Raw genomic sequence first — 25549 nt, forward strand, 5'->3', positions numbered from 1 at the left:
AACAACAAAACCCCCAAGAATTTAGGTACTCCATGCAGTTATGAATCTGGTAACTTGGATTTATACCAGAAGTATTCACAAAACTTCTCATAAGAGTAGCAGCATCCTGAACACGCCCCAGAGCTAACCTTTGCAAGTAAGCTTCACTCCTCACATCCTCTGAATATACCCATCTTTCCATCAGGGATCTGAGATGCACCTCAGACTAAAATTTGTTTGAACTTTTTTTGGAATTCTTTTAGACAAAAATGTGAGGTGATGAAGGCTACAGAGATAGTACAGTAGTAGTGTGCTTGCCTTGGCATGTGGCTGATCTTGGTTCAATCCCTGGCATCCTATATAGCCCCCACAACCACTGCCAGGATCTTGAGCCAGGAGTAAGCCCTGAACATTACTGGACCTAACCCCTAAACTGTTCCCCCAAAAGAAAGTGTGGAATATTGTATATTGTAGACCACAAAATCTCAATTAAAAAAGGAAAGGAGGGGGCTGGAGAGATAGCGTGGAGGTAGGGTGTTTGCCTTGCATGCAGAAGGATGGTGGTTCGAATCCTGGCATCCCATATGGTCCCCAGAGCCTGCCAGGAGCAATTTCTGAGCGTAGAGCCAGAAGTAACCCCTAAGCTCTGCCGGGTGTAAAAAAAAAAAAAAAACATAAAAAAGGGAAGGAGGATGGATGAGTAGAAAGATAGTATAGGGCCTAAGGCATTTGCCTTACATGTGCCAACACCAGTTTGATCCCTGACACTATATATGGTTCTTTGAACAATGCTAGAGGTGACTTCTGAGCAGATAGTGATAAGCCCTGAGCATCAGTGTATGCCACTGCCCTTCTCCTAAAGTGAGAGCAGGGAATGAGACTCAATAGTAGAGTGTCTGTCCTATAATTATGAGGTTCTAAGCTCAATAGCTGGAACTTCACACAGATGAAAAAGAATGAGTATTATTTTCACTAGTAGAAAAAGTGAATCCAAGATGTGGAACAAGATGAGCCATAAGGAGATTATTCTTCTGAACTATATGTGGTCCACAGTCCAAAGCTGAAAGGAGGCAGAATGCTTTTCTGTACTTACTTTTTCCGCCTCTGTCTCTCCTTTAACCTGGAATGATAGATATCAACTACAGCCATCTTCAGAGCTACAAGCAAACAGAATCAGATGAACAAATAAGTAGCAACAGCAAACACATGAATAAAACCAGGAGAAAATTAACTTACCCAAACTGTTCTGAATTTTGAACCTTATTCCATTCTCATGAGGGTACAGATAACTTTTTTATTTGTTTCTTTCTTTTTTCTGGGCCACCCCTGGCGGCACAGAGAGATTACTCCTGGCTCTAAGCTCAGAAATTACAGCTGGCAGGTTCATGGGGCCATCTGGGATTCTAGGGATTGAGCCTGGGAAAGCTGCATGTAAGGCAAATACCCTACCTGCTCTGCTACCGCTCTGGCCCCAGTTCAGGAAATTTTTGTTTCTTTGTTTGGGTCACATCCAGCTGAGCTCAGGGCTTACTCCTGGCTCTGAATTCAGGAATCACTCTCATACATGCGGTGTCAGGAATAGAGTCTGATTTGGCCATATGCAAGGAAACCACCCTACCCACTGTATTATCTCTCCAGCCCCACAAATTTTTATTGTTTTGTTTTGTTTTGGGGCTACACCCAAGAGCACTCATGGGTTATTCCTGGGTTTGTGTTCAGAAATTGCTCCTGGAAGACTCAGGAAATTGAACCTAGGTCCATCCTGGGTCGGCTGCATGCAAGGCAAATGCCCCACTGCTCCAGCCCAGTTTTTTTCGGAAATAAAAAACTCAAAATAGTTTATTTTGGGGCCAAAGAGATAGTATGGAGGTAAGGTGTTTGCCTTTCATGCAGGAGGTCATTGATTCAAATCCCGACATTCCATCTGGTCCCCCGAGCCTGCCAGGAGCTATTTCTGAGTGTGGAGCCAAGAGTAACCCCTGAGCACTGCCGGGTGTGACCCAAGAACAAAAAAAAAAAAAAAATTTATCAGTAAATCCATTACTTTTCCTAGATATGTATTCCTTATTCTGTGGACAATCATTTTTCCTTTTTTTTGTTTTTGTTTTTGGGTCACACCCGGCATTGCTCAGGGGTTACTCCTGGCTCTACACTCAGAAACTGCTCCTGGCAGGATCTGGGAACCATATGGGATGAGGATGCCGGGATTCGAACCACCGTCTTTCTGCATGCAAGGCAAACACTCTACCTCCATGCTATCTCTCCGGCCCCCAATCATTTTTCCTTTCTATTAGACACCTCATTTCTTTTTTCTTTTCGTTTTTGCTTTTTGGGCCACATCTGCTAGTGCTCAGGAGTTACTTTTTTTTTTTTTTTTGATTTTTGGGTCACACCGGCGATGCTCAGGGGTTACTCCTGGCTGTCTGCTTAGAAATAGCTCCTGGTAGGCACGGGGGACCATATGGGACACCGGGATTCGAACCAACCATCTTTGGTCCCGGCTGCTTGCAAGGCAAACGCCGCTGTGCTATCTCTCCGGGCCCTCAGGAGTTACTTTTGACTCTGCACTCAGAGGTCACTCCTGGCAGTGCTTGGGGGATTGTATTGGATGCCAGGAATAGAATCCAGATCAGCCGCATAAAAGGCAAACCCCCTACCTACTGTGTTATTGCTCTGGCCCCTGAATACCTCTTTTAACTGTTAGGATAACTTTCAAAGGACAATTCAATCAGGAGTCTAAACTCCATAATTAATACATCTACTAGGGTAGCCATTAAAGTGAATTGATTGTGATCGTAATTGTATAAGAGTACGTTTAGGAGACAGAGTCAAGAAGACTGGTTTGAATAAAGGGCAGCACAGACATTTCCCCAGGATATCAGTAACTAGCACAATTACTTAGGGGACAATTTGATATCTGATAGCAATAAGTTCCAATTAATTAGTCTTAAAAAAAAAACAACACCAAAACTGTGCCTGTTTAGATGGCCATGTCCCAGTCTTCACCTGGCTATAGCCTCACACTAAAGACAGGGGAAGGTGTATTGGGTTCCAGGTAACTACATGGTCCCAAGCACTGATGGGGCAATCCCTGATTGTTGAGCTGCAACCCCAAGCACTGCAGGTAAGGCTGGATACAGATAAAGAAGGAGGAAGAACAGAAGGAGGGAGAGAGGGATTACCCCAAAGAACAGAGACAAAAATAACCCCTAAGCACCACCAGGTATGTCCCAATCTTCCATCCCTAACCCCAGTAGTCACTTTTTTTCACTAGATGAAAACAACACAAGTTGAGCAATGCATAATCCTACTGCACTGTCAATATGGTGGCCATTGCAACCTAGAAAAATAAGTTCTACACATACCATTGTAACTAAATTTTTTTTTTTGTTTTTGGGCCACACCCAGTGGTGCTCAGAGGTTACTCCTGGTTCTGTGCTCAGAAATCGCTCCTGGCAGGTTTGGGGAACCAAGAATTGAGTCCAAGTCCATCCCGGGTCGTCGTACCACTGTGCTATTGCTCCAGTCCAGTAACTCATTTCTATGCATGCATCTCAGTTGTTATCTGTCTAGACATCTCAATGAGAAGGAAGAAATACCAAAATCTAAAATGCTGGGTGACGGGGTCAAGAGATAACATGGAGGGGCCGGGCGGTGGCGCTAGAAGTAAGGTGCCTGCCTTGCCTGCGCTAGCCTAGGACGGACCGCGGTTCGATCCCCCGGCGTCCCATATGGTCCCCCAAGCCAGGAGCGACTTCTGAGCGCATAGCCAGGAGTAACCCCTGAGCATCAAATGGGTGTGGCCCAAAAAACAAAAAAAAAAAAAAAAAAGAGATAACATGGAGGTAAGACATTTGCCTTTCATGCAGAAGGCCGGTGATTGGAATCCCGGTGTCCCATATGATCCCCCGAGTCTTCCAAGAGCAATTTCTGAGCGTATAGCCAGGAGTAAACCCTGAGTGCTGCTGTATGTGACCCAAAACAAAACAAAACAAAACAAAACAAAACAAAAAAATTCTGGATAAAGGGCCAGAGTGATAGGACAGTTTGTAGGACATTATGTAGGACATATACGAACCCAGGTCTGATTCCTGGCACTATATATGGTTCCCCTAGTCCTGTTCGGAGTAATCACTAAGGAGCCGAAGTGATAGCATAGCAGTAGGGCATTTGCCTTGCACACAGCTGATCCAGGATGGTCCTCAGTTCAATCCCCAGCATCCTATGTGGTTCCCAAGCCAAGAGCGATTTCTGAGCACATAGCCAAGAGTAACCCGAGTGTCACCTGTTGTGGCCCAAACCCCCCCCCCCCAAATGGCCAGGAAATTCTTTTTTTTTTTTTTTCTTTTTTTGGTTTTTGCGTCACACCCGGCGGTGCTCAGGGGTTACTCCTGGCTGTCTGCTCAGAAATAGCTCCTGGCAGGCACGGGGGACCATATGGGACACCAGGATTCGAACCAACCACCTTTGGTCCTGGATCGGTTGTTTGCAAGGCAAACGCCGCTGTGCTATCTCTCCGGGCCCACATTAATATTTTTGATACTATATTTATTTATTTTTGGTTTTTCAGGCCACAGCCATTTGATGCTCAGGGGTTACTCCTGGCTAAGAACTCAGAAATTGCCCCTGGCTTGGGGGGAGCATATGGGACACCGGATCGAACCAGGTCCTTCCTTGGCTAGCGCTTGCAAAGCAGACACCTTACGTCTAGCGCCACCTCGCCGGCCCCTGGCCAGGAAATTCTTAATCTAAGTTTTCCCTGCTTAAACCTGAAATAGACATAGTATACATTTTATTTTATTATATTTTATTTTATTTTTGGGGGGTCACACCCGGCAGCACTCAGGGGTTACTCCTGGCTCTGTGCTCAGAAATCGCTCCTGGCAGGCTCAAGGGATCATATGGGATGCTGGGTTTCGAACCACTGTCCTGCATGCAAAGCAAACGCCCTACCTCCATGCTATCTCTCTGGCCCCATAGTATATATTTTAGCTAGATGATCTAAAGAGGCAACTGAATGCAATCCTATTTTTTCCTTTTGCTTTTGTGTCACACTCAAGAGGTGCTCAGGGAACCAGATAGAGTGCTGGGAATTGAACCAAGGTTGGTTGCAATGCAAAGCACTTGCCTACTCACTGAACTATATCATTCTGGTTCCTGAATGCAAGACTTTTAAGTTTAAGAAAAATGTGCAAAAAAAATTTTTTTTTTTTTTTTTAGTTTTTGGGTCACACCCGGCGGTGCTCAGGGGTTACTCCTGACTATCTGCTCAGAAATAGGTCCTGGCAGGCATGGGGGACCATATGGGACACCAGGATTCGAACTGACCACCTTTGGTCCTGGATCGGCTGCTTGCAAAGCAAACGCCGCTGTGCCATCTCTCCGGGCCGGCAAAAAAATTTTTTAACTGCTATGGATGATGGTGATTTTGGTTTTTGGACAATACCCAGCAGTGCTCATGAGACCATGTTAGGGACTAAATCCAGGTCTTCCGCATGCAAACATGTGCTTTATCCAGCCTGTTATTTTCAGTCCCCCACCACAGATGATCTTTCACATTCCCTTTTTCTTCCTTTTTGTTATTGACGTTGTTATGATAAACTGAAGTTGAAAACATATGGTTGTAGTGTGCTGGGGGTCACATATTTTGTGGTGGCACCAGGGATCCCAAACAGCAGTCCCAGAGGGATCAAGCTCCAAGCTCAGTGTATATAGGTGCCAGTGATTAAACTTGAAGCCTCATAACTTTTAAGGTAGGTGTCACTGAGATGCCTATGGGACCCCGAAAATAAAAATTTAAGGGTCAATTTCTAACAAGTTATAAAATGTGATCACTTTTATTGGGGAGGGACAGGTTTGGACCATACCTACTGGTGCTTAGGGGACGATATGTGGTGCCACAGATTGAACCACGATTAGCAACATACAAGGCAAGTATGCCTTAATCCCTATTTCAAAATTAATTAATTAATTAATCCCCCCAAAATAAAATAAAATAAAATGTATAATATGTCTATTTCAGGTTTAAGCCTATCTCTGGCCTCAAGTTAAAAAATGCAAATAAAGCTGGTCCGATGGCAGTGGTTTATCAGAACTTACTTTTTTTTCCCACCCTACCCTTCCATTTATCTGAACTTATTAACATTAGTATCACAAAAGTTGTTATATAACCCCCCACTGCTCAATTTGACTGGCTTAAAAAAATGCAAATAGGGGCCGGAGAGGTGGCGCTAGAGGTAAGGTGTCTGCCTTGCTAGCCAAGGAAGGACAGTGGTTTGATCCCCCGGTGTCCCATATGGTCCCCCCAAGCCAGGGGCGATTTCTGAGTGCTTAACCAGGAGTAACCCCTGAGCATCAAATGGGTGTGGCCAAAAAATGCAAATAACATTGGTTCAATTTAACCTCATCAAAGCATATACAAATGCTCACAGCCTACTACTGTTTTGTAATAAACTGCTATAGAATGAGACTTAATGCTCTGCTGATAGAAATGAACAATACATGCTTACATGATCAAACAGCAGGTCAAACAGATCAAACAGAGGAAGAAGAAAGCTATTACTATCTAGTATAATCAAAGGCAAGTATGATCATGGACTTTATTTCTTTTGGTTTTTGAGTCAAATCTGGCAGTGCTCATGGCTTACTCTTGGACCTGTGCTCATTTGATCACTTGTGGTAGTGCTTGGAGGACCATATGCAGTATGAAGGACTGAACTGGGGTCAGCCCTGTGCCAGGCAAATACCCTACCCATCGTTCTATTTCTCTGGCCCCTTATTTCTTTTGAGAAATAAAATTCGGATGCCAACAGTTCAAGACAAAAATAGTAGCACATTTAATAACTAATACCTAAAATACACTAAGGTCATCAAGTTCCATGCTCTTTACACATTCTATTTTATTTATCCTTCCAATAATAAGGGTTACACAGGAAAGGAAATCCTTACAGATGCAGCAAAAATTACTGCCAATTTTGATAAAGTATTTCTCTAACCGTTCCAAAACATGAACTTATCATGCTGATATTTCTGTGGGGATGGCTTAATTAAAGCAGAAAAACACTAACAAGACAGTGATACCAAAAACACAAACAATGAATAAGTACTGTCGGTCCCGCTACTGAATCATTACAGTAGTTTAATCTTGTACAACTAGCCTGGGAGACCAGGAACGGAAAGGCCACCTTGAAGCAAATAGGAGAACTGGACATCTCCCAAGGGAAAAGTCTTCTGAATCTCTCTCTTTTCTTTATAAAGAGCATTCAGAAAGCAGCAGCTCACTATAGGCAAGATAATGAGCGAGAACCAGAGTACATCAGAGAGAATAGAAATGAAAGAGTAGACCGTGCAAGAATGATTTCCATTCTACTTAAAATGCCTAGAGGTGGGGCCGGAGATATAGCATGGACGAAGGGCTTTTGCCTTGCATGCAGGTCGGTGGTTAGAATCCCGGCATCCCATATGGTCCCCAAGCCTGCCAGGAGCAATTTCTAAGCATAGAGCCAGAAGTAGTCCCTGAGCATTGCCGGGTGCGACCCCCTCAAAACAAATGCCTAGAGGTTCTGGAAATGAAGTGATAGTACATCTGGTAAGGCAATTTCCATGTATGAGGCTGACCATGGTTTGATCTCCAGCATCCCTATATGGTCTCTGAAATCCTGCTAGGAGGGATCCCTGAACACAGAGCCAGAAGTCAGCCCAGAGCACTGCTGGGTATACCCCACCCCAATAAAAAGAACTAGAGGTTCTGCCAGAGTTCATGGGGAGATAAAAAAGGCAAACCAGGGGCCAGAGAGATAGCACAGCGGTAAGGCATTTCCCTTGCATGCAGTTGATCCAGGACAAACAGTGGTTCAAACCCGGTGTCTGCCAGGAGCGATTTCTGAGCACAGAGCCATGAGTAAGCCCTGAGCATTGCCAGGTGTGACACCAAATGCAAAAAAAAAAAAGGCAAGCCCAACTATATATATATATATATATATATATATATATATATATATATATATATATATATATATATATATATAATACACACACATAAATATATCCACATATATATATATATATATATCCAAACAAATAAAGAAACCCCACAACCTATAACTTAACCGTTGAATGGATACAGGCCTCTGAAACCCAGCTCTGGGGAGGAAAGAACTCTGCTTAAACTGGAGACAGATAACGAAGTCACCACCAATGACTCCCCTTAAAATATTTTCAGAAGTGGGCAGAAGTCAGAGGCAGATCCTTCCCACTGCAATGTATTTCTAACATTGTTCAAAATAGCTGGCAACATGTTTCTGTTTTGCTGACAGAAGGCACTTAACTGCTTGCTTGGCAAGAAAACCAACTCATAGGACTTAACAAAGGAAGCCAATCAAAATCCTACAGCAATCACACAAGCAATGATCACTGACTCAGGTATTTCCCAAAAGCAAAGCATTTTTTTTTTTTTTTTTTTGCCACACTCAGCTACTATATTCAGGGTCTACAACTAGATCTGCATATGTTATATGAAGGAAATACCAACCAAGTGAGTTAACTGGTTATTGAAAACCTTATGCAAGTTACTTAACATGCAAAAAATTCTCTGAATGTAAAATTATAAAGGTTAAGAAAACGATGGGGGTGGTGGGGGTGGTGTATCCATGCGGATAAGGGTCGGTGAAAGGCCCAGGACACCAAGAGGGGAAACACTATGGTGAAGGGAAGATGACACTCTGGTGGAGGGTGTGGTGGTAGTGGCAATTTTTTTTGCATGAAACCCTGCTACTATCAACAAGGTAAATCACAATATCTAAAAAAAAATTTGACATATAAAACATAAACTGACAAAGATAACTGCATGTAATTTAAGCTGTCCCCATGCCAATTAAATAAAACAGCACTGAGCCAGGGATGTAGATCCATGGTAGCTAACTTATGATCCTGGCAACAAAAGCAAACAAAGAAAACAGCAACACAGTGTAAAGCTGTTAAGACAAAGAGGAGACCACAGACTTAAAGATGGCTGTCACCTACAGGCCACATAACCTGTGGCATAGTACTTGTCATTTCCATTCTTTAAGTTCTGTCTATAAAATAAGGACAACTTTCAACTCACACTGTTCTGTTAGGACTAAATGAGTTCATATGGGAACAACCTAGAATGGTTCCCAGGAGACCAGAGAGATGGTTCAAGTGGTGGTGCATGTTTCTGGCATGAGCAAGACCCTGAGTTTCAATCCTGGAACCAGAGGGCCCCTTGAGCAAAACCCAGGTGGCACCTGTGGCCTCAAACATAAACAAGTATGACCTTTTTTTTTTAAAGTATGGCACTTTTAAAATAAATAATAAATAAATAAATAAATAAGGTACTGTGAGCAAAGAGCCTGAAGTAAGTTCTGATCAAGGGGCACCTGATCAACAAAAAGTTAGCTACTATTGGGTCATCGAGCTTGTACAGTGGGTAAGGCACTTGACTTGTATGTGGCCCACACAAGTTTAATTCCTAGTGTTTCCTAGTTTAATTCCTAATTCCCATATGGTCCCCCAAGCCAGACAGGAGTGATTTTTCTTTTTTCTTTTTTAAATATGTAATGCTTCATGAATTTGCGTGTTATCCTTGCGCAAGGGCCATGCCAATCTTCTCTATATCGTTCCAATTTTAGTATATGTGCTGCCAAAGCGAGCACGACAGGACTGATTTCTAAGTGCTGAGCCAGGAGTAACCCCTGAGCACTATTGGGTATGATCCAAAAATAATAAATGAACAAAAGAGGAACAAAAGAGTTAGCTACTATTTCTGTGGGGGTGGGGTGAAGATAGGCTCAGTGGTAAAGCACCTGCCTTGCAGGCATAAGGTCACAAGTTTTGATCCTACACCAATGCTGTCTATGATCCTGAGCACCAACACCACTACTGAAAGTGTACAATCAGAGGCTGGCAAGACAGTACAGTGAGTAAGACACTTGCCTTGCATAAAGTCAATTTGGGTTAGGATCAGAGTACTTTACACTTCATGTCACCCCTGAACCCTGCCAGGAGTGTGGCCTGAGTGAGTCAAGAGTGAGCACTGAGCATTGCCAAGTGTGGCTTAAAAGCCAAAACAAACAACCCCAAAACTGTGCAATCCCTTGGCTTTAGCATAAAGCAACCAAGTGTGCAATCCAGAAAGTGTCACAGTGAGAGACAGAGTTAACCCTCCCCATATCACAAGGGAGAAATAAACAAAGCAAAGGGAGAAAAATTTGTTCAGATATGCAGAACTGAGAGAAAATATGTGTACAGACTCACTACATAAAAAGGAACCCATAATTCCCTGGTTTCCTGGGTTATAGGAGCAAGTGTCATTTCCTTATTTTCTTCCACAGACACTGCTTCACTGACAGCATCCTTTTCTAGAGCAGCACTAAGCATTCTGGTATGATTAGAATGCAATTATTCTTCCGATGTGTCCCAGGGCTCCACAATAGGCTTGTCAAACTCATTTTATTGACAAATTCCATGAATTAAAGTTAAGTGTTTTGGTGAGGAGCCGGGACTGGTGACATAAGCTTGGTGCCTTGGTATAATATACAAGACCCAGCCAAATAGTTTGACTTCCTTCCAGCAGTCACAAATGAAGGCATATAAAAGGAATGTGGTTCACGCTCAGCAGAATTAAGACTTTAATGGTATAATAGAATAATGGAATGGTAATAACACCAATCTCAATTATGTGCCATCTTTCAAGGAGACAGCCGTACACTCTGACTAATCGGTATTATCCCTTCTTAACTGGCAGGGGATACCAGCAACCTCGAGCCAGATTCCAAGGACTTGCCCAAGAAGGTCACCCAGTGACTAAGAAGCAACGCTGAGGTTAAATGAGTGTGCTAAGTGGCGACATCCATGCTCTAAATATGCTTAGAAAGACCATGATCCTTCCTCCTGAGTCTCTGTGGGCTCAAGGCCTCTCTGCTGAGTGCTCTGGTACAGAGTGCTGAAGGGCACTATGCACGGGGACTGTGGGTCAGGCTGCCAGCGTGTGACTACATGAATTAAACTATAAATGGAGCATCTCTGGGTGGCATCAGGAAGCCAGTCCCTTGATCTCTCGGGCTGCCAAGTCTCTTTGAAGTATTCTCACCTCTTAAAAAGGACCAAGTTAAACATATTAGAGTTCACTATTAGACAGGGAATGAAATAAGAGGCAGGAATTAGTATTTATATCCTATTATATCAAATTATGTAAAGTACTCAATAAATGTTGCTTTGGATCTAGTTCAAATGAACTAGCATCAAGTGACTTACAAGGCTGTAAAAACTGTAAAAAGAGCACAAGAATGTTTTAGGTTTGGAATACTAATTCAAATAAAATTTACAAATGTCCTTTTCTTGGTGTCCACACCCGACAGTGTGTAGAGAAGTTACTCTTGACTCTGCACTCAGGTATTAATCCTGATTGGTTTAATATATAGTGCGGAGGAGTGAACTCGGGTCAGCTGCATGCAAGGTGCTCCAGTTCCACAAATGCCTTTTATTTTTAATTCTTTAAAAAAATTAATTACTGTCAGATACAGAATTAAAAGTTGTCAATAGTTGAGTTTTAGTCATATAATGTTCCAACACCCATCCGGCCACACCCAGAAATGCTCAGGATTTATTCCTGGCTCTGAACTCAGGGATCACTCCTGGCAAGGCTTGGGGAACCATATGTGATGCTGGGGATCAAACTCAGATCAGCTGCATGAAAGAAAATGCCCTACAGATGTACTAGCTCTCCAGCCCAAAATGTCTTATTTCTGATTTTCCTTTTCTGTAAGGAATTCCTTTTCTGTAATTATTTACAGAAAGGATCTCATGTGCACCAGAATAAAATGTAATTTTACTCCACAAAAAAAAAAAGAACAAAATCAAATACTATTACTATAGTTGTTTTCGTTTGTTTGTTTGTTTGGTTTTTGGGCCACATCCAGAGATACTCGAGGGTTACTCCTGACTCTGTGCTCAGGAATCAATCCTGGCAGGCTTAGGGGATCATAAGGGATGCCAGGAATCGAACCCAGGTCTGTCCTGGTTCGGCCTCATTCAAGGCAAATGTCTTACTGCTGTGCTATCTCTCCGGCCCAGTATTATGATAGTTTTTTGAAGCTTATGAAAGACCATGGGAACCAGAGACAGTTCAACAGGTGCTTGACTTGCAGGTGGCCAAGCCGTTACATTCCCAGTACATGTGGTTCCATGAGCACAAAACCAAGAGTAAGCCTTGAGCACACAACCAGGTATAGCCCAAAAGCAAATAAATAAATAAAACAAAAAATCCAAAACCCTGAATTACAGCCTAGAAAAGTGATACAGGAATTTACTTTTTTGGTCAAACCATTATTGATACTATAGTACTTTCAAAAGCATAAAATTTAGAAACAGTATCTAACAGGATATTTGGAAGGGCTGGAGTGAGAATATAGTGTAGGGCACTTGCCTTGCATGGAGCCACCCCCAACACTCCATATGATCTTTGAACTTGCCAGGAATGATTCCTGAGTGCAGAGCCAGGTGCAAATCCTGAGTACCTCTGAGTGTAGCCCAAAACAAACAAAAAATAACTTGTGGGACAAGAGAGATAAGGCACCTGCCATGGTGCTTGCCTGGCATGTGACTAACCTGGATTTAACCCCTAGCTATAGGTCAGGAGATCAGGTGTGGCCAAAAAGCAAACACCAAACAAAATAAAATCCAAAAAACCCCCCTCTAACCTCCAGGATACTTATAAAGCTGTTCCTTTTGCATTCTGGTTAAAAAAAACTCAACTCTCCAAAACCTCCAAACAAGACCACTTTAATGGGAGCTGGTGTGTGTGAAGAGAGATCTGAATGGCAACCTGCACACTCCTTTCGGGGAACAACATGCAGGGAGAAAAGGCAGTAATAAGAGATAGTCGTAATAAGAGATAGTCGTGTTGAAGAGACTGACATGGAAGACTGAACAAGTACAAAGAACTGAGTGAATACTAACATAGTTTGCTTTCAGGCTTTCCTCTTTTAGTTCAATCTGCGTCACTATGACTTCCTTCAATGTTGAGTGGGAGAAAAGAAGAATAAAATTTGCAAAAAAAAAAAATCCAGTCTGCTTAAGAAATACAGAGAGAAAAAAATTCTGAAGGTAAAACTTTTTGCGAAGAGCTCTCTTTCTTGGTCCAAAATCCAGTAACAAATACCTAGGTAGCTTCTAGAGTGTAAGGCAGATAGGGAATTTCCCTTGCACATGGCCAATTGGGTTAGATTCCTGGTACCTTATGGGCCCCTCAAGCCCACCAGGAGTGAGCCCTGAGCATAAAGCCAGGAGTAAGCTGTCAGCAACAACCAAAAGATGTGACAAACAAAACAAAACAAAACAAAACAAAACAAAACAAAACAAAAAACGGGGATGAAGAGTTTGAATCTTGGCATCCCATATGGTCTCCCGAGGAGGTCAGGAGTGATTTCTGAGCGTAGAGCCAGGAGTAACCCCTGAGTGCTGCCGGATGTGATCCCACCCCCACCCCCAAATTCTATTTGGAGAATAAATGAGAGAAGTAGAAAGCCTGTCTCAAATACAGAGGGTATGGGAGATTTGGGACACTGATGAAGGTGGGTGTTCTTTATATGACTGAAACCTAACTACAATCATATTTGTAATCAAGGTATTTAAATAAAGATATTAAAAAAAAGATCTTGTTTGGAGATTATATACTCCAAGGTTGCACAGTCTATCTTTTGTACCAGATTCACTTCTGGATTGAAATGAAAGAAAAAATTGGGAATTACTGCCATAAGCAGCTTCCTAAAGAGTCTTTTTTAGACAATGAAAGTCTAGCCATCTACTTGTAAAAGACAGTGGCATTAGTCACTTAAGCAAAAGAGCTGAGGTAAATCCAGAGTGTTGGCTCTTAAATGACATTCTAAACTGCTAAAAATACAACAGTAAGCACAACTGAGTGTGGCCCCTAAAACAAAAATAACAACAAAAAACCCTCAACAACCAGACCTACTACATGTAAGCACTCTTTTGAGTTCTCTCAACAATCCCCAAGAAATTTATTTACTTTGGTTTTTGTTTTTTGGGCTACACCTGGCAGTGGTCAGGGTTTATTTCTGGCTAAGCTCAAGGATCATTTCCAGTGGAGCTTGGGGCACCGCATGGAGTACCAGGGATTGAGCCAGGGTCAACTACATACAAATCAAGCATCCTACCTGCTATACTATCCTTCAGCACCCTACTTTTACTTTATTTTTATTTATTTATTTATCTATTTATTTATTTATTTATTTATTTTGGTTTTTGGGCCATACCCGTTTGACGCTCAGAGGTTACTCCTGGCTATGAGCTCAGAAATCGCTCCTGGCTTTGGGGGACCATATGGGACGCCAGGGGATCGAACCGCGGTCCGTCCTACGCTAGCGCTTGCAAGGCAGACACCTTACCTCTAGCGCCACCTTCCCGGCCCCACTTGCGCTTGCTTTATTTATTTATTGATTGATTGATTGATTGATTGATTTGCACATTTGGAACTACTCCCAGAATGTTGCTCAAGGGACACTCTAGCTGGGGAACCATGTGGTACCAGGGATCAAACCTCGGACTCCAGCAAAGCATATGCATTATCTTTCTGACCTATTTCCCCAGACCCAAAAAATTAATTTACAAGTTTTTAAATGTTTCTTTCAAGACTGCTACAGGGGCTGGAGCGGTGGCATAAGTGGTAGGGTGTTTTTGCCTTGCATATGCTAACCTAGGACGGACAGTTCAGTTCCCCCACATCCTATATGGTCTGCCAAGGCAGGAGCGATTTCTGAGTGCATAGCCAGGAGTAACTCCTGATTGTCATAGGGTGTGGCTCAAAAAGGGAAAAAAAAAGACTGCTACATTATTACCCATGTGGGATCACAACTCACAATTTTTGTTTTTGTTTGGTTTTTGGGTCACATCTGGTGATGCTCAGAGGTTACTCCTGGCTCTGTGCTCAGAAGTCGCTCCTGGCAGGCACGAGGGATGCCGGGATTCAAACAACCCTCCATTCTAAATCGGCTGAGCGCAAGACAAATGCCCTACCACTGTGCTATCTCTCTGGCCCCACACAATTCATAATTTTAAGAAGACAGATGTAGGGGCTAGAGCAGTGGCACAACAGTAAGGCGTTTGCCTTGCATGCGGCTGATCCAGGATGGACCACGGTTCAATCCCCCGGCATTCCATATGAACCCCCAAGCCAGGAGTGAATTCTAAGCATATAGCTAGGAGTAACCTGAGTATCCCCGTTTGTGGCCCAAAAACAAACAAGCAAAAAAAAAAACTAAAAAAAAAAAAAAAGTCAGATGTAAACCCAACATGGGTAAATTCAGCAACTTAACTACCAGATTGTCAGTCCATTGGGGAAGGGGCATACTTATCCTAATATTCCCAGCACCCAACACAGTGTCATCAAATACTCGCATTAAAGAAAGACATTTGTTGAAATAAAGTGTTACCATGTAATATGTCTGAGTCATCTTCAACAAAATCGATGTCTCTCAAGTCCCATTCTGCATAATTGTCAAATTCCTGTTTGGGAAAGAAAATCCCCACCCCAAACACATCAGCTGTGAGTAATGCATTACAGCAGCCATGATTTAGAAGCAAACAGAAAAGGCAAACACTTATTTAAACATAGTGAATGGTGGAAAGGCTATGGGTTTAGATAACTTAGTATGCCCGGAGCCTGTAGTTGGACTTATCGTAGGATGCTTCATGGGGAGGGTCTCCCTGTTTTTAGGACAAAGGTTTTTCTTTTCTATTTTCCCCAACTTTTGCTGTGCCTATGCAAAAACTGCCACCACCACCCTTTTTTTTTAAAAAAAATATTTTTAGATAGGGGATTCACCTTTTTCATAGAACCTTGAGATATAAATTATTTTACTTCATATTTCTGCATTTTTCTATAAAATTAAGGGTGGGAGAGAAAGTAAGGATGGGGGCCAGGGGCCAAGTGGTCTTAGATGCATTGGTGGAGATAAAAAAGGACAGAACTAAATATTCAAGCCAAAGTCAACAACAATAAATTCAAGAGACCCAAACTATAACAATCTGAACTTAAAATGGGCGTGTTCTATTAGAACCTATGTGAAAGAGACATAAGTCTCACTTGACACAAAAAAGTTTCTCCTACCTCAACGAAATCTGCTCGAGCTGGCATGTATCCTGCCATGTCCCGAGAAAGCAAAGAATCAAAGGTAGGTCGGGGAGGGTCATCTGTAGCTGTAAGAATTTAGTCCTTAGTCATTTAATAAAATATTAGCATGACAGGTATTAATAACAAACATTTCTCACATTCTAACATATTTTTTCTGGAGATGAGGCCTGACAGGAATAAACAGTATTTAGATAGTTTTCCTACTGCTGAGTGTCACATGTCATGTGTGTAAGACATGCACTAAACCCCAAAGCTACATCCCACCCCCAAAAGGGAAATGTAGGGGGTCAGAAAGATAGTACAGTGGATTTGATTGAAAAAAATCCCAAAGAGTCCCCTGAGCACTACCAGGAGTGAATCCTGAGTACAGAATCAGGAGCATATTGTACTAACTCTGGTTACCAAATAAATATGTTTTCCTTTAATATTATAGACCATTAAGTACTTTCTCTGTATGTTTCAACTCCCTTACCCTATAAAAGCAATCTCAGTCTACAAATTGCATTCAAAAGAGAGGCATAAAAATAAACTAAACAATGGATTCAGAAGTTAGCACAGAATTAGCAAACCTATCACCCCTAATCTTTTCTTGTTTTGTTTTGGGGGGCCTAATCTGCCAGTATTCAGGGGTTATTCCTAGTTCCACATGCAGGAATCATTCCTGGGGTGTTCTGGGCACCATATGGGCTACTGAAGATCAAACCAAGTCTTCTTTTTTTTTTTTTTTTAAACCGAGTCTTAACCTTCAGGAATCTCAGTTTCCCTTGTGTAAAACAAAAATACTTGCTTTGCTATTTCAATGGCAATGGGATGATATGAGGAACAAACTATGGAATGTTTGAAAACAAAGCAGTCACATCCACAGTGCTATTCACAAAGGAGTTATCAGGCATTCACTTAAATTGGCTACAAAATTCTTACTAGAGAAGTATGAAGAATTCTTCCTATATGTCATTACTTGTGCTCTAGGGCTTGGTCAGGAAAAAAGTCCATTCATAATTCACCAGTTTGAGTTTGTGTTGTTGGTGTTGCAGGGATTAAACCCAAGACCTCATAAACACAAAATTCATACTCTACCAATCAGATTGATTCCTAGTTCCCTGGTTATATTTATTAGAAGATCCAAAGGTCCTTTAGCCATTTAGATTTTGGTTTTGGTTTTTGAGCCACATCTAGTGGTGATAAGGGCTCACTCCTGGCTCTGAGCTTAGGGATCACTCCTACTAGTGCTCTAAGGACTGTAGGTGGTACTGCATTTAAGTGCCCTACCTGTTATATCTATAAATTTGTTTTTGTTTTTGTTTTTTTGTTTGTTTGTTTTGGGGTCATACCCAGCAGCACTCAAGGGTTACTCCTGGCTCTATGCTCAGAAATCGCTCCTGGGGCCCGGAGAGATAGCACAGCGGTGTTTGCCTTGCAAGCAGCCGATCCAGGACCAAAGGTGGTTGGTTCGAATCCCGGTGTCCCATATGGTCCCCTGTGCCTGCCAGGAGCTATTTCTGAGCAGACAGCCAGGAGTAATCCCTGAGCACCGCCGGGTGTGGCCCAAAAAACCAAAAAAAAAAAAAAAAAAAAGAAATCGCTCCTGGCAGGATTGGGGGACCATATGGGATGCCGGAATTTGAACCACCATCTTCTGCATGCAAGGCAAATGCTCTACCTCCAGACTATCTCTCCAGCCCCTATATCTATAAGTTTTGTCTCTGACTCTGTAACTTTTATTTTTGGGGGGGTGGTTGGTTGGGACTCACCACACTCAGTGATGCTCAAGCAGTGTTGGGGATCAAAGAATCTGGGCCTCTCACAGGCAAATCATACATTGAGGCCATTATGCTATCTCTCCCTCTCCACCTTCCTTAAGTTCACCATGACCACCAAGTGAACAAAAAGAACATCTTGTTTCCTGAGTTTAACACTGAACTGATTAATAATAATGTAGCAAATACTGGATTCTTTATGGTAACACAATCACAAAAATGGCTTATAATAGCATAGAAACATTGATTCATTTTAAACATCTCAACTCATAGAAGCAAGGAGTAAAGCTAGATTGTATATTTAAGAAACTTGGAGTGGGTGGAACCACAAATGGGCTCCAGGATAAGACTTCCAGCATAGATTACTGACCTCCCTGACAGAACGGCCTGACTCGGAAGCATTCCAACACCAACTCCTCCCATCTTTCACAGGCTCTAGAGATTTATCTGACTTATCGGATATTGCAATAGAGCCTGAGGATAAAACCTGTACCTCCTACCAGCTCTGGGAGGGGCTCACCATGGAACGGGATGGCGGTGTCAGCAGTTTTGGCCTCCTCTGCTTGCTTCAAGTTGAGCAGGGTGGATGCAAACAGAGGATTATTGATGAAATGCTTCATATAATGTTTCTCACACTCCTCCTTGGTCTTGGTACACATCTGATTGGCTACATCTTGCCTAGTTGAGTGTGAGGAAAAGAGAAAAGGAAGCAGAGCTTCATCTATTCCTAACGGTTAGCTTTCCCGTATTTTAACTTCCTTTCATACAATGTCTAGAATTTGATACCTCCACTGACATCATGATAGCACCAGAACAATGAAACAAATTATAGAGCCTTAAATTCAAATCCACAGGGCTGGGGAGATAGTATAGTGGTTAGGGTGCTTGCTTTGCATATGGCGACCCTGGGTTAAATTCTGGCATCCCACTTAGTCCCCCAAGCACTGTCAGGAGGTGTGGTCCAAATATCCCCCATCCCAAATATATGGAAATTGAGTCAAGATCTAGAAGCAACCAACTGCCCAACTACCAGATGAGTGCATAAAGAAGAGCTTTATCCCAAGGCTCTTACCAATTTCCAAAGCCACAGTCCATCACAGCTTCTAAAAGAGCCATTTCTTCTTGAGCTGTCCAACAGGGGTCAAGAACAGGAAAATCTGAGGTCTAAAAAGAAAAAGTTCTGCCTAAGAAGTGACATTACAGCAACAGAAACTGCAATTCTTGCTCTAATGATAATGACTGTCATTCCCACAATATTCAGAGGTATCTGAAAACTAAGATCTGAAAATATATGATCTATATAAAAATATATATTTATAAAATATAGGGGCTGGAGAGATAGCATGGAGGTAAGGCATTTGCCTTTCATGCAGAAGGACGGTGGTTCGAATCCCAGCATCCTATATGGTCCCCCGTGCCTGCCAGGGGCAATTTCTGAGCATAGAGCCAAGTGTAACCCCTGAGTGCTGCCGGGTGTGACTCAACCCCTCCCAAAACATATATACAACACAGTATGAATATATTTATATAAATATATTATATATTTTTTTTATTTTGGGCCACACCCAGTGATGCTCAGGGGTTATTCTTCGCTATGCACTCAGAAATCGCTCCTGGTTTGGAGGACCATATGGGATGCTGAGGAATTGAACTGAGGTCCGTCCTAGGCTAGTTCGAGCAAGGCAGATGTCTTACTGCTTGTGCCACTGCTATGGCCCAATATATCATATATTAATATAAAGATATACATACATTTATATAAAACATATAATCTAAAAATACCTCCCATACCTAGTCTTTTTTTTTTTTTTTTGGATTTTGGGTCACACCCGGCAGCGCTCAGGGGTCAATACTGGCTCTACGTTCAGAAATCGCCCCTGGCAGGCTCAGGGGACAATATGGGGTGCCAGGATTCAAACCAACGTCCTTCTGCATGCAATGCAAACGCCTTACTACATGCTATCTCTCCGGTCCCATAACTAGTCTTTTTAAATGTTATTTATTGACTGATTGATTGGCGTTCAGGGGTTACTCCTGGCTCTATACTCAGAAATTGCCCCTGGCAGGCTGGGGAACGAGATGGGATACCAGGAATCGAAACAGATCTCTCCTGGGTCAGCCACATGCAAGGCAAATGACCTACCACTGTTCTATTTCTCTGGCCCCATAACTAACTAGTCTTAAAAAATAAAATCATACCCCATATTTGCTATTAACTCATGGGAAAAAAAATTACTCTGAGTTGACCATAAAGGCTAGAGAAATATTATAGCATGTTCCCATTCAGCTATATATATTCAAATATATATGCATACATATTTTTATTTTAGTGAAGGATTCAAACCCAGGGCTTTACATGTGCAAGGTAAGCAGTCTACTGCTGAATTATATCCTCAGACTTTTAAGTGGGAAAAAAGTCAATATTTAAAAAAAAAATTAGGACTGGAGAGATAACACAGTGATAACATGCAGAAGGAAGATAGTTTGAATCCTGGTTTCCCATATGGTCCCCCGAGCCTGTCGGGGGTGATTTCTGAACATAGAGCCAGGAGTGGCCCCTGAGCGCTACCGAGTATGACCAAAAAACCAAAAAGAAAAAGAAAAGAAAGAGATTGGGGGGCCAGAGAGATAGCATAGCGGCAGGGCATTTGCCTTGCACTCAGCCGATCCAGAACGAACAGTGGTTCAAATCCTGGCATCCCATCTGGTTCCCCAATCCTGCCAGGAGCAATTTCTGAGCACAGAGACTGGAGTAACCCCGGGTGTGACCCAAAACCAAAAATAAAATAAAATAAAATAAAAGGAAGGGGCCGGGCAGTGGTGCTAGAGGTAAGGTGCCTGCCTTGCCTGTGCTAGCCTTGGACAGACCGCAGTTCGATCCCCCGGTGTCCCATATTGTCCCTCAAGCCAGGAGCGACTTCTGAGCACATAGCCAGAAGTAACTCCTGGGCATCACTGGGTGTGGCCCAAAAATAAAATAAAATAAATAAATAAATAAATAAAAGGAAGTCCTCAAGATTGAAACAAGAAAGGTTAAATTTAACAAACATAAATTAATTTTAAAGCATAATCATTGGGAAAAAAACCTCTCCCAAGTGACTTTAAAACAGAGTAATTTATCTATATATTTCCCGAAAAAATATATTTTAATAGTAAAAGAAAGTAACTTGGGATGTTGCTCAGAGCAAAAGCACTTGGTTTTTATGTGTGAGCCCCAAGTTCAAGTTCCAGTACCACATGGTCACCCAAGTACCACTTTAGAACATCCCCAGGTATGACACAAACCCACCTCCCCACAAAAAACACCCAAAACTAAAAAGCACTGCCAAAAAAATTTAAGTTTTTAGTAATGTTGATATAGCTACTCAAAGTTTATATTACATGAAGATGAGCTTTGGGATAAAAAAGGTAACTGAACTTGCATTGCATTGGATTCTGGGCTTGGAAAAAAAGTATACAGATCTATGATGAAGTTGCATAAAAACTGATCAGTATTGTATTTGGAAATTCAAGTTTTAATATAGACTCATAATGAGTTTTATTTTGTTTTATTTTATTTTTGGTTTTTGGGTCACACCTGGCAGCGCTCAGGGGTTACTCCTGGCTCCATGCTCAGACATCGCACCTGGCAGGCTCGGGGGATCATATGGGATGCCAGGACTCAAACCACGGTCCTTCTGCATTTAAGGCAAATGCTATCTCTCCAGCCCCTCATAATGAGTTTTATAGTAAAAGTAATTTCCCGGGCCCGGAGAGATAGCACAGCAGCGTTTGCCTTGCAAGCAGCCAATCCAGGACCAAAAGTGGTTGGTTCGAATCCCGGTGTCCCATATGGTCCCCTGTGCCTGCCAGGAGCTATTTCTGAGCAGACAGCCAGGAGTAACCCCTGAGCACCGCTGGGTGTGGCCCAAAAACAAACAATAACAACAACCACAACAACAAAGTAATTTCCCAATGCTTTTCACTAAATAGACCTAGATACAATGACCAACTCAATACTCCAAATTTCCAGTTCATAAGCCTGTAATCTAGAAATGATTTACTTCACTAAAGAAACCAAAGATCTGTATTGGGGCATTTAGGGGTAAAGGCTTCTACACTGACCCTAGCTTGATTCCTGCACCACATGGTACCCTGAATAATATTTTTTGTTTTTGTTTTGGCCACAACTGGCAGCACTCAGGGGTTACTCCTGGCTCTGAGCTTAGAAATTGTTCCCAGCAGGCTAAGGAGACAATATGGGACGTTGAAATTCAAACTTGGGTTGGTCACGTATAAGGCAAATGCCCTACCCACTGTGCTATATCACTCTGGCCCTGGTCCCCTGAATATTACAGGGAGCAAACACCCAAGCAGAGTACATACACACTGGGTATGCCCTCCCAGTAAATAAAAAGAAACGAGATCTACAAAGAAAAATATGATTCCAGTTTTGCACCAGAAGATGTACAGGATGAGCCTTTATGATCTTGCCATGTTATAAAGCTGAGACATCATTGGAACTCCAAGGATCATGATAAAAGGATTCAGAGACCAATTTACTGAGCTGCCACTAAGAAAAAAAAAAAAAAGAAGAAGAAGAAAAATCTGTGAGAAAAACTATCCAGTATACTAAATATCAAAGGATACCAGGGTTTCAATTTATATTTTCAAAATTAAAAAGTACATGAAAATAATTGGGTATTCTATCTTATTTGGGGGTGGCCTCTCAAACAATGCCGGGGGACAGGGGCCACTCCTGACAATACTTGGCTCAGATGTTAATGGCTTGGTTTAGAAAGCACTGGAGGTCACCAGGTCCATATGTTGCACAACTGGAGATCTAGTAATCAAAAGTAGAGCCCTTGGGGGTGGAGAGATGGAATAGAGGTAAGGCATTTGCCTTATATGCAGAAGGATGATGGTTTGAATCCCGGTGTCCCATATGATTCCCTGAGCCTACCAGGAGCGATTTCTGAGCGTAGAGCCAGGAGTAACCCCTGAGCACTGCCCGATATGACCCCAAAACCAACCCCCCCCCCAAAAAAAAACCCCTAGAGCCCTATACATGCACCATAGTTTTTTATTTATTTTTTGTTCGGGGGCTATACCTAACAAGGCTCAAGGCTTACTCTACTGTCTCTGCACTCTCATAGATCACTCCCAGCAGTGCTTGGAGGACCATATGCAGTGCTGGGGATCTATTAGGAGCAGCTTTGTGCAAGGCAAGTGCCCTACCCACTGTACTATCTCTCTGACCCACACCCTGGCTCTTAAAACAATCTCTCTGGCCCTATCCTACCTTCCATGTACAAATATTAGCTTTGGGCATCTAGAGAGATAATGATACTTATAATTCATAAATTATAGAACCAACAGAATCAAGACAACTATTTTATAATCTCATATAAATTATCAGAATTAGATTGTGATCAGAAATAAATCTGATAAAGCCACTAAATATAACTACTAATTTTAATTTGCAGCTATTTTGTTTTTGGGTCACACTCAGCAGCGGTTACTCCTGGATCTACACTCAGAAATGGTTCCTGCAGGCTTGGGGGACCATATGGGATGCTGGGATTTGAACCACTGGCCTTCTGAAAACAAGGCAAATGCCCTACCTCCATGCTCTCTCTCTGGCCCCTATAACTACTAATTTTATAGAAAAACAAAGAATGAGACTATCTACATAATTTAGCAGAATTCAGACTATCAACATCTACAAGACCACAAAGGTTTTTTTTTGTTTTGTTTTTGTTTTTTTTAGTAGCAAGTATAGAAATGAGACAAAGAGAAGAAGATCCACAGATGAGAAAATACAAAAGAGGCAACCAAAGCTATCTATGGGCCTTACCTGTATAAAAAAAATTATAATGGGGATCTTTAAGGTGGTGGGATGGTACTGGAACCTTGGTGTGTGTTTGTGTGGTGAGTTCCATATACAGGTAGGACTATAAATCCAAGCCCTTGCAATTTTATGATTTGTTTTTGTTTGTTTGTTTGATTTTTGGGCCACACCCAGTGACCCTTAGGGTTAACTCCTGGCTATGTGCTCAGAAATCGCTCCTGGCTTGGGGGATCATATGGGACACTGCGAATTGAACTAGATCCGTCCTGGATCAGCTGCATGCAAGGCAAACACCTTATCATTGCACTATTGCTCCAATTTCATAATTTCATAATTTGTAAAACAGTAATAAAGCAACTAAAAAACAATATGGGAAGCCAGAGCAATAGCACAGCAGTAGGGCATCTGCCTTGTGCACAGCCAACCAGGGACAGATTCGATTCCCGGCACCCCAGATGTTCCCCCAAGCCTGACGGGCAAATTCTCAGCGCAGAGCCAGGAGTAACCTCTGTGCACTGCCGGGTTTGGCCCAAAAACAAACAAAAAAACCCTCCCCCAAAATTTTATACTGGGCAAGAGAAATAGGCAGGTAGGGTATTTGCTTTGCATATGGCCAGCCCATGTTTGATCCTTGGCATCTCTTTTGGTTCCCTAGGCCCCATCAAGAGTAATTCCTGAGTGCAGAGCCAAGAGAAACCCATGAGAACCACTGGGTGTAGCTAAAAAAAAAAAATTTTTTTTATACCACAACACAATTAAACCCATCTGAATTGCAAAAATTAAGCAACAAATGTTAGCAAGTGTGTGGAAAAAAACAGACTTCTCATGCATTTCTGATAGAGGAGCACAAAGATACAACATTGCCTACAGAAAGTCAGTGTCCCTAGCAGCTTTATTCATGACTAAAGACTAGTGTCTACTGACATGATGCAAAACTTCTATAAGTTACTGGGGCCAGAGACATAGCATGGAGGTAAGGCGCATTTGTCTTGCACGCAGAAGGGTCCCCCGTGCCTGCCAGGAGCGATTTCTGAGCAGAGCCAGGAGCAATCAACCCCTGAGCGCTGCCAAGTATGACCCAAAAGCCAAAAGAAAAAAAAAAATTTTTACAAGTTATAGAATGGAATATTACAATAAAAAGGGATAATTAAATACAACACCATAAATAAATCTCAAAAACATGCAGGGAGAAGAAAAGCACAAAGAGGGGATGTGCTACAGTATAAGCCTCACATGGGTGAGGTCCTGGTTCTTGGGCCACACCAGGGCTCTGCCCTCTGAAATCGCACATGGCAGGCTTAAGGGACCATATGGGATGCCAGGAATCAAACCCGGGTCTGTCCCAGGTCAGGCATATGCAAGGCAAACACCCTACTGCTATCTCTCTGGCCTCAGAGTATGTTCCTTTTAAAACTGTATTTCAGAATATTAGTCCTCATCGATTTTTATCAGATCTAATAACAAGGCCTAGAAGTATACCTATATATTTGGTTTATGAGGCACACACAGTAGTGCTCGTGGGTCACTGCTGATGATGCTTGCCAGGAGGGATTAAACCCAGGCCTCCCTCATGCAAATGCTTAATCCTTTGTATTGTCTTCCTGGCCCAAAAATTTGTATTTTGGGGGCTAAAGCAATAGTACAATGGGTAGGGCACCTTAGCTAAAAAAGAAAAATTGTTATTGGTTTTTGAGCTACACTTGACAGTGCTCAGGTTTACTCCTAGCTCTGCACTGAGAGGTCATTCCTAGCAGGCTCATGGGAGCATATGGGATGCTGGAAACCAAACCTGGTTGGCCATATGCAAGGCAA

The 25549-nt window shown here is 42.3% G+C and overlaps 1 protein-coding gene and 1 non-coding gene across 2 annotated transcripts in view; both read right to left on the bottom strand.

Moving 5' to 3' along the window:
• Window positions 1-25549, bottom strand: part of TADA2A (transcriptional adaptor 2A) — a 63430-nt gene that overhangs the window by 23250 nt on the left and 14631 nt on the right. The window contains exons 4-8 of the mRNA XM_049772073.1: window positions 18980-19071; window positions 18428-18585; window positions 16127-16215; window positions 15450-15522; window positions 1073-1136 (exon numbers count right to left, since the gene is read on the bottom strand). Of these exons, the coding sequence (XP_049628030.1) occupies window positions 1073-1136; window positions 15450-15522; window positions 16127-16215; window positions 18428-18585; window positions 18980-19071 (476 nt within the window). The remainder of the gene's footprint in view (window positions 1-1072; window positions 1137-15449; window positions 15523-16126; window positions 16216-18427; window positions 18586-18979; window positions 19072-25549) is intronic.
• On the bottom strand, window positions 9547-9653 carry LOC126027136 (U6 spliceosomal RNA). The gene has a single exon (XR_007502211.1). It is a non-coding gene; the product is annotated as a U6 spliceosomal RNA (small nuclear RNA).

Source organism: Suncus etruscus, chromosome 1, assembly GCF_024139225.1.
Source record: "Suncus etruscus isolate mSunEtr1 chromosome 1, mSunEtr1.pri.cur, whole genome shotgun sequence".
Lineage (NCBI taxonomy): Eukaryota > Metazoa > Chordata > Mammalia > Eulipotyphla > Soricidae > Suncus > Suncus etruscus.